The 10,000-nt window shown below is 42.6% G+C and overlaps 1 protein-coding gene across 4 annotated transcripts in view; it reads right to left on the minus strand.

The window, feature by feature from the left end:
• LOC309485296 (uncharacterized protein MYH16) overlaps nucleotides 1–10,000 on the minus strand; it is a 78,220-nt gene that overhangs the window by 32,103 nt on the left and 36,117 nt on the right. For all 4 annotated transcript variants that reach the window (XM_082152079.1, XM_082152081.1, XM_082152082.1 and 1 more), the window contains one exon: nucleotides 9,343–9,399. In XM_082152079.1, the coding sequence (XP_082008205.1) occupies nucleotides 9,343–9,399 (57 nt within the window). The remainder of the gene's footprint in view (nucleotides 1–9,342; nucleotides 9,400–10,000) is intronic.

A 10,000-nucleotide genomic window follows, 5' to 3' on the forward strand; every position in this document is an offset into this window, starting at 1 on the left:
GTTTACTGTACAACTGTACAAGAGTTTACTGTACAAGAGTTTAGAGTTTACTGTACAAGAGTTTACTGTACAACTTTACAAGAGTTTACTGTACAAGAGTTTAGAGTTTACTGTACAAGAGTTTACTGTACAAGAGTTTAGAGTTTACTGTACAAGAGTTTACTGTACAACTGTACAAGAGTTTACTGTACAACTGTACAAGAGTTTACTGTACAAGAGTTTACTGTACAACTGTACAAGAGTTTACGGTACAACTGTACAAGAGTTTACTGTACAAGAGTTTACTGTACATCTGTACAAGAGTTTACTGTACATCTGTACACAGGTTTACTGTACATCTGTACAAGAGTTTACTGTACAAGAGTTTACTGTACATCTGTACAAGAGTTTACTGTACAGGTTTACTGTACATCTGTACACGGGTTTACTGTACAAGAGTTTACTGTACAGGTTTCCTGTACATCTGTACACGGGTTTACTGTACAAGAGTTTACTGTACATCTGTACAAGAGTTTACTGTACAGGTTTACTGTACATCTGTACACGGGTTTACTGTACAAGAGTTTACTGTACATCTGTACAAGAGTTTACTGTGCAAGAGTTTACTGTACATCTGTACACGAGTTTGCTGTACAAGAGTTTACTGTACAAGAGTTTACTGTACATCTGTACACGGGTTTACTGTACAAGAGTTTACTGTACAAGAGTTTACTGTACATCTGTACACGGGTTTACTGTACATATGTACAAGGGTTTACTGTACAAGAGTTTACTGTACAATAGTTTACTATACAACTGTACAAGAGTTTACGGTACAACTGTACAAGAGTTTACTGTACAAGAGTTTACTGTACATCTGTACACGGGTTTACTGTACATATGTACAAGGGCTTACTGTACAAGAGTTTACTGTACAATAGTTTACTATACAACTGTACAAGAGTTTACTGTACAACTGTACAAGATTTTACTGTACAAGAGTTTACTATACAACTGTACAAGAGTTTACGGTACAACTGTACAAGAGTTTACTGTACAAGAGTTTACTGCAAAACTGTACACGGGTTTACTGTACAATAGTTTACTGTACAATAGTTTACTATACAACTGTACAATAGTTTACTATACAACTGTATAAGAGTTTACTGTACAAGAGTTTACTGTACAACTGTACAAGAGTTTACTGTACAAGAGTTTAGAGTTTACTGTAAAAGAGTTTACTGTACAACTGTACAAGAGTTTACTGTACAACTGTACAAGAGTTTACTGTACAAGAGTTTACTGTACAACTGTACAAGAGTTTACGGTACAACTGTACAAGAGTTTACTGTACAAGAGTTTACTGTACATCTGTACAAGAGTTTACTGTACATCTGTACAAGAGTTTACTGTACATCTGTACACAGGTTTACTGTACATCTGTACAAGAGTTTACTGTACAAGAGTTTACTGTACATCTGTACAAGAGTTTACTGTACAGGTTTACTGTACATCTGTACACGGGTTTACTGTACAAGAGTTTACTGTACAGGTTTCCTGTACATCTGTACACGGGTTTACTGTACAAGAGTTTACTGTACATCTGTACAAGAGTTTACTGTACAGGTTTACTGTACATCTGTACACGGGTTTACTGTACAAGAGTTTACTGTACATCTGTACAAGAGTTTACTGTGCAAGAGTTTACTGTACATCTGTACACGAGTTTGCTGTACAAGAGTTTACTGTACAAGAGTTTACTGTACATCTGCACACGGGTTTACTGTACAAGAGTTTACTGTACAAGAGTTTACTGTACATCTGTACACGGGTTTACTGTACATATGTACAAGGGTTTACTGTACAAGAGTTTACTGTACAAGAGTTTACTGTACATCTGTACACGGGTTTACTGTACAAGAGTTTACTGCACAACTGTACACGGGTTTACTGTACAATAGTTTACTATACAACTGTACAATAGTTTACTATACAACTGTATAAGAGTTTACTGTACAACTGTACAAGATTTTACTGTACAAGAGTTTACGGTACAACTGTACAAGAGTTTACTGTACAAGAGTTTACTGCACAACTGTACAATAGTTTACTGTACAAGAGTTTACTGCACAACTGTACAATAGTTTACTGTACAAGAGTTTACTGCACAACTGTACAATAATTTACTGTACAATAGTTTACTGTACAACTGTACAAGAGTTTACTGTACAAGAGTTTACTGTACAAGAGTTTACTGCACAACTGTACAAGAGTTTACTGTACAAGAGTTTACTGCACAACTGTACAAGAGTTTACTGTACAACTGTACAAGAGTTTACTGTACAAGAGTTTAGAGTTTACTGTACAAGAGTTTACTGTACAACTTTACAAGAGTTTACTGTACAAGAGTTTAGAGTTTACTGTACAAGAGTTTACTGTACAACTGTACAAGAGTTTACTGTACAAGAGTTTAGAGTTTACTGTACAAGAGTTTACTGTACAACTGTACAAGAGTTTACTGTACAACTGTACAAGAGTTTACTGTACAAGAGTTTACTGTACAACTGTACAAGAGTTTACGGTACAACTGTACAAGAGTTTACTGTACAAGAGTTTACGGTACAACTGTACAAGAGTTGTTTGCATATTTGACTGCAATAAATCAATAAAATGACCAGCGTATCAGCAAGCAAGATTAGACATGATCAAGAATGCTTCATATGTACAGGCTGTGATACAGCTGTGAATAAAACAAAGATTATTGGAGAATGTTTTGCAAGAAAATACCATTTCAGTTTATTTACTCTTCTGGCCCTCTTTAATAATGTGTTGTGCGACGCATGTGCGTGTGTATGTGCGAGTATACATACTGTGTGTGTATGTATGTATGTGTGTGTGTGTGTGTGTGTGTGTGTGTGTGTGTGTGTGTGTGTGTGTGTGTGTGTGTGTGTGTGTGTGTATGTATGTGTGTGTGTGTATGTGTGTGTGTGTGTATGTATGTGTGTGTGTGTGTGTGTGTATGTATGTGTGTGTGTGTGTGTGTGTGTGTGTGTATGTATGTGTGTGCGTTGTTGTGTGCGTTGGTGTGTGTGTGTGTGTGTGTGTGTGTGTGTGTGTGTGTGTGTGTGTGTGCGTTGGTGTGTGCGTGTGTGTGTGTGTGTGTGTGTGTGTGTGTGTGTGTGTGTGTGTGTGTGTGTGTGTGTGTGTGTGTGTGTGTGTGTGTGTGTGTGTGTGTTTGATGTGTATGTGCGTGTGCGCGTGTGTATGTGTGTGTGTGTGTGTGTGTGTGTGTGTGTGTGTGTGTGCGGGGCTTGAACTCCTCCATGGAAAGCTCTGGTGAGTCTGTGCTGATGCTATCAGTGCGAGAACAATGCAGTGTGTGTGTGTGTGTGTGTGTGTGTGTGTGTGTGTGTGTGTGTGTGTGTGTGTGTGTGTGTGTGTGTGTGTGTGTGTGTGTGTCCTCTGCAGGGACTCATGATAAACACACACGTGTCAGGGCTTGACTCTCAGTAGAGACGCCACCCAGCATGAACACGTCTTCAGGGTCTGTGTCTCACGGCTGAATCATGACACTCGTCTCCACAGATCATCCTGATCAAATACAGCTTATCATCTCCACACACACTGAAATTAATAACTTACACAAGGAGAGATTACGCAGAAATAAACTGGGAAATATCATATTTACGAGATCACAGCACATGAACGATCAAGCGCAGTGAAACAACAGTGAAAATGTGAGTTTCAGAGTAATGTAGTGTTAACTAGTGTGTGTGATTTCACACACAGCTTCTGTCTGATCACACGAGTGAGCGGGAGCTAGTGATGCATCACTGCAAATGAGCTTCAATGCAAGGCAGTTGCTAGGGTTTTCTGGGTGGTTGCTAATGTGGTTTCTAGGCAGTTGCTAGATTGTTCTGGGTAGTTGCTAGGTTGGTCACTAGAGTGTTGTTAGGCAATTGCTAGGGTGTTCTGGGTAGTTGCTAGGTTGGTTACTAGAGTGTTGCTAGACAATTGCTACGGTGTTCTGGGTGGTTGCTAGGCAGTTACTATGGTGTTCTGGGTGGTTGCTAGGCAGTTGCAAGAGTGTTCTGGGTGGCTGCTAGGTTGGTCACTAGAGTGTTGTTAGGCAATTGCTAGGGTGTTCTGGGTAGTTGCTAGGTTGGTTACTAGAGTGTTGCTAGGCAGTTGCAGGGGTGATCTGGGTGGTTGCCAATGTGGTTGCTAGGGTGTGGTTCTGGGTGGTTGCTAGGCAGTTGCTAGAGTGTTCTGGGTAGTTGCTAGGTTGGTTACTAGAGTGTTGCTAGGCAATTGCTAAGGTGTTCTGGATGGTTGCTAGGTAATTGCTATTGTGTTCTGGGTGGTTGCTAGGCAGTTGCTAGGGTGTTCTGGGTGGTTGCTAGTGTGTTGCTATGTGGTTGCCAGGCAGTTTCTAGGATGTTATGGGTGATAATAAGGGAGTTTTGGGCAACTGCTAGGGTGTTGCTAGGGTGGTTGCTAGGGTGTTGTAAGGAAGTTCTGGGTGGTTGCTAGGGTGTGGCCAGACAGTTTCTATGGTGTTGAAAGGGTATTCTGGTTGGTTTCTAGGATGGTTGTTAGAGTGTTGCTAGGCAGTTGCTAGGGTGTTCTGGGGGGTTGCTAGGGCATTGGCACTGCTATGTGTTTGCTAGGCAGTTTCTAGATGTTTGTTTTTTGGTAGTTAGGGAGTTCTGGGCGATTTGCTAGGATGGTTGCTAGGGTAATTCTGGTTGGTTTCTAGGGAGGTTGCTAGGCTGTTACTAGGCAGTTGCTAGGGTGTTCTGGGTGGTTTCTAGGGCATTTCTATGTGGTTGCAAGGCAGTTTCTAGGGTGTTATGGGTGATAGTTAATGAGTTTTGGGCAATTGCTAGAGTGTTGCTAGACAGTTGCTAGGCCATTGCTAGGCAGTTGTTAGAGTGTTTTGGGTGGTTGCTAGGCAGTTGCTATGGTGTTCTGGGTGGTTGCTAGGCAGTTGCTAGGGTGTCGTTCTGGGTGGTTGCTAGGCAGTTGCTACTTAAATAGATGCCTAGTCAATGCTTTAACCATATGGTTAAGCAGAAACAGAAGATTGATCTGCATGAAGACCGAGTCTCTCAGTGCTGATACACTCATATGGTGACGGAGACTCAGACAGGAGCAGTGTGATAAAGACTTGTGTGTTATTCCAGATGCAGCTGATTTAACCTGAAGCGGAGACTCCTGCTCTCGTGAGCAAACAACACAAACCAGTGCCAGACCCCGTCTACACAACACAAACCAGTCCACATGATTACTGATACCCATGAGATCTGCTCAGGGTCACACAGGTCAGCGGCATGGTTCATATCACACTCAAACGACTCATACAGATGCTAGTGATGGTTGATTCTTCAACGAATCACTCTTTTAAACAGATTCACAGCGATTCACGGAATCGAAGTGAATCAAACTTAAGCTCTGTATTAATTGAGCGAGATTCCTCAAAAAGATCAAACGAACCGGTTCATTCAGGATTACAGAGGACTTGCATGACATTAGTAATCCAATAAAACATTCATAAACCTACAGATGTGTTATTTCTGTGCTACGTTTTAATATTTTAGATGTGCATTAGAAGTAGGTTTTTACTTAATGATATTACTAATATGACCTATTAATAACGACCCGCTTCTACTTTCACTCTTTCTGAGTGTTTGATGTCATTATAAAAAATATAACTTTTTAAAGTGTGTGACATAACATAATAAAGATATTTTATCATAAGAACAAATATTTAGTTCCCTTTCAAGGGAACTCGAGCTGCGTCGAGACGATGTGGGAACGCCCCTGTGTGATTGCGTCATGAAGCATGTGTATAATCAGTCCAATGGAAAGACAAGACGTCATAGGCGGGTGACGTCATCGACCAGGAAACTATAAAGCACACCTGAAAACAGTCCGCGTAGCTTCTGTGCCTTCAGCAAGCGCTCTCTGTATACTGTCCCTGTCCATTGTTGTCTGTCATTGCAAGCACAATATTTCACAGAAAGAGAGATATATATATATGTGCCGAGGCACAGCGGCGACGCACATCTTAGGGTTCGCAAATGGATCTGACAGCGGGGTTTGAGACGGGCCAGATCCAGAGAAGCACACGCTGCGGTTTCTTCTCCCCGGGATGAGGCATCAATGCTGCGATTATCCAGTTCTAAGGAATTGGATGTCGTCAGCATTGATGCAAGGGATTATGAGAGTTGGCCATCTCATACCCCTGTTGATGAGGAGCTCATGGAGGCTGTGACTCACGCTGTTGCCAAATTAAATATTGACTGGCCAGCCGAGGAACAAGAGGAATATAAAAACAAAAGTTTACTAGATGAAAGATATTTACCATCTAGGTCAGGTGACAGGTCACAGCCTCCTCATCGGGGTTTGCCGTTTTTTCCCGGTCTCCGCCATGAGGTGTCGAGGTCGTGGAAGAAACCGGTTTCATATCGTGTTTTTAATCCACAGACATCTAATTATAGCAATGTTATGGGTATTAAAGATAATGGTTATATGACGATGCCTCGGGCTGAAGAGACGCTCGCGAGCTATCTCTCTCCCGAGTCAGTGTCATCATTAAAAGCCACTTCAGCGCTGGTGGGTAAAGCGTATTCGGCAGCAGGTCAGGCTGCGGCATGCTTGCATACTATGTCAATTTTGCAAGCATACCAGGCTGATCTGCTTAGAGACATGGATGATTATGAGGAAGTCATCACTGACGCAATTCGAGAATTGCGTCGCTCAACAGATCTGTCTCTCCGGGCCACCAAGGAGACGGCCAAATCAATAGGCCGGTCTATGGCAGCCCTAGTGGCCACGGAGCAACATTTATGGTAGAATTGATCAGATATGAAGGATAGAGACAGATCTGTTTATTTGGACGCTCCTCTTTCGCATTTGAGTCTATTCCACGATGCTGTAAACACTGTCGTTGATAGATTTCAGGAGGCGAAGAAGCAATCAACGGCGTTTCAGAAGTTTCTTCCTCGCTGATCTAATGCTCCAGCCCAGCAGTCTCGGCCGTCTACAAGCTCCTCACAGCACAGAGTGCAGCAAAAACAAAGCGTCGCCACTCGGGCTCCTCCACAACAGGGGGGCCAGGGTGGCGGTCGCAGTCGAAGCCGGTTAGAGGCAGGCAAGATCTGAGGTCTGTCATCGTCTCTAAAAATGCTTCGACAAAGAAGAAGTCCTGACGCCGAGGCAATCAGGCTTCTGAGGGTGGTCCCCTCAGGGGAGAGACGGGTGACCATTTCTCCTCGACGCCCTCTGGGGGGCGACTCTCTGAGGAGGGTCGCAGTGCTGCTAGTTTGGTTGTTCCCTGCCGGTTCGCCGCTTCAGGGCACCGAGGTGTCAGCATGCCCAAGCAATCCTCCGAGGAGGGTCGTAAAGCACTCAGTTTGGTTGTTCCCTGCCGGTTCGCCGCTTCAGGGCGCCGAGGTGCCTGCACATCTCAACGATCCTGCGAGGAGGGTCGTAGAACAGTCAATTCGGTTGTTCCCTGCCGGAACGGTGGTGGACCCCGAGCAGGCTCTGGTTATGGAGCAGGAAGTACAGACTCTTCTACAGAAGGAGGCTATAGAAAGGGTTCCTCCTCCCAGCAAGGAGTCAAGGTTTTACAACCGTTACTTCATTGTTTCTAAAAATGATGGGGGGGGGGGGGGGGGGGGGGGTTGCATCCTATTCTAGATCTGTGCCAACTAAACCACAGGGTTCAGAAACTCAAGTTCAAGATGCTTACACTCAAACAGATCGTGTCATAGATTCAGTCCGAGGACTGCTTTCTAACGATAGACTTGAAGGACGCTTACTTCAATGTATCCATCCATCCTCATCACAGGAAGTTCCTAATGCTTAGCATACTAATATCGGGTTCTTCCGTTCGGCCTAGGTTTATCAACCCGCACTTTTACGAACTGCGTGGATGCAGCTCTGGCTTCCCGTGAGACTCCAGGACATCCACGTGTTGAATTATATCAACGATTGGTTGATTTTAGCTCAGTCCAAGCAGATGGCAGTTCAGCATCGAGATGTCGTTCTCACTCACATAAAGATGCTGGGGTTGAGGCTCAACACCAAGAAGAGTGTGCTCCTCCCGTCTCAGAGGACCACGCTGCGTCGCCCTGCCATACTCCCTGCATGCCTGTGATCGACTTGCTTCGGCTTTTCAGAAGCTAGCGCGGTCTGTTTTCAGGTGTGCTTTATAGTTTCCTGGTCGATGACATCACCCACCTATGACGTCTGGTCTTTCCATTGGACTGATTATACACGTGCTTCACGGAACGTCTTCAGGGAACCAGGGTTACAACGTAACCTGAGACGTTTCTGTGTTATTTCTGTGCTATTTTTTAATTATTTGTCAAAATATTTGAATTAGACGTAGCTATTTTACTCAATGATGTTACTAATCTAACCTGTTAAATGACATATTGTATACTAAAATTATCCAGTCTAATTGTTGAAGTTTTCCAAGTGATTTACTGATATGCGAATGCAAGCCTGAGGCACGTACTGGAAATACGCTTATTATGACTAGTATTATACAATATAATAAACATGCAAAACCTTGCTGTCGATTTACAGCAGGGAAGCTGAAGGTTGATGTAATTGTTTGCAGGTATTTTCAGATGTGATGTAGACCAGCACAAACACTGTCATCAATCTAAACTCCCAGATAAGCTAACGGGTGGCATTTCATGTGATTTATGAGTTTTGCTTATCTGGCAATCCTTTGGGAAAGATCTGAGGTTATGTGTTCAAGAGATGTGTGTGTTCAAGAGATGTGTGTGTTCAGGAGATGTGTGTTCAGGAGATGTGTGTTCAGGAGATGTGTGTTCAGGAGATGTGTGTGTTCAGGAGATGTGTGTGTTCAGGAGATGTGTGTGTTCAGGAGATGTGTGTGTTCAGGAGATGTGTGTTCAGGAGATGTGTGTGTTCAGGAGATGTGTGTGTTCAGGAGATGTGTGTGTTCAGGAGATGTGTGTGTTCAGGAGATGTGTGTTCAGGAGATGTGTGTGTTCAGGAGATGTGTGTGTTCAGGAGATGTGTGTTCAGGAGATGTGTGTTCAGGAGATGTGTGTGTTCAGGAGATGTGTGTTCAGGAGATGTGTGTTCAGGAGATGTGTGTGTTCAGGAGATGTGTGTTCAGGAGATGTGTGTTCAGGAGATGTGTGTGTTCAGGAGATGTGTGTGTTCAGGAGATGTGTGTTCAGGAGATGTGTGTGTTCAGGAGATGTGTGTTCAGGAGATGTGTGTGTTCAGGAGATGTGTGTGTTCAGGAGATGTGTGTTCAGGAGATGTGTGTGTTCAGGAGATGTGTGTGTTCAGGAGATGTGTGTGTTGTACCTTGGCCCGTAATCCTCTCTCTGCCTCCAGTTCTTCCTCCAGCTCCTCGATACGGGCCTGTGGGACGAGACACGGATCCGTGTGACTCTGGACACTCACTGAAATCAACTACACTCATGCTGCATACTAGGTGTAGCATACTAAAAATTTATCAAACGATTTTTTTGAAGAGTCTTCTGCTCATCATTTATTTAATAAAAAATACAGTAAAACAAACAATGTAAATCAGCTGATTTCTATGTGAATTTTCAGCATCATTACTTCAGTCTTCAGTGTCACATGATCCTTCACAAATCACTCTAATATGATGATTTGATGCTCAAGAAACATTTATGATTATTATCAATGTGGAAAACACTTCATATTTTTGTGGAAACCGTCATTCTTTGATGAATAGAAAGTTCAAAAGAACAGCATTTATCTGAAATAGAATCTTTTGTAACATTATAAATGTCTTTACTGTCACTTTTGATTAATTTAATGCATCCTTACATTTCATTAAAAAAAACATTTGAAATGTATTAATATTTATACTGTTAAATCATCAATATCATAACAAGAATATCATTCATTTAATGAAATAATTTTACAAGACATTTGAAATAACTGAATCAAACTACAGTTATATTGCGTTCCTCTGCATGGACAGAAACAAAAA

This window comes from Leuciscus leuciscus (assembly GCF_965113295.1).
Source record: "Leuciscus leuciscus genome assembly, chromosome: 21".
NCBI lineage: Eukaryota > Metazoa > Chordata > Actinopteri > Cypriniformes > Leuciscidae > Leuciscus > Leuciscus leuciscus.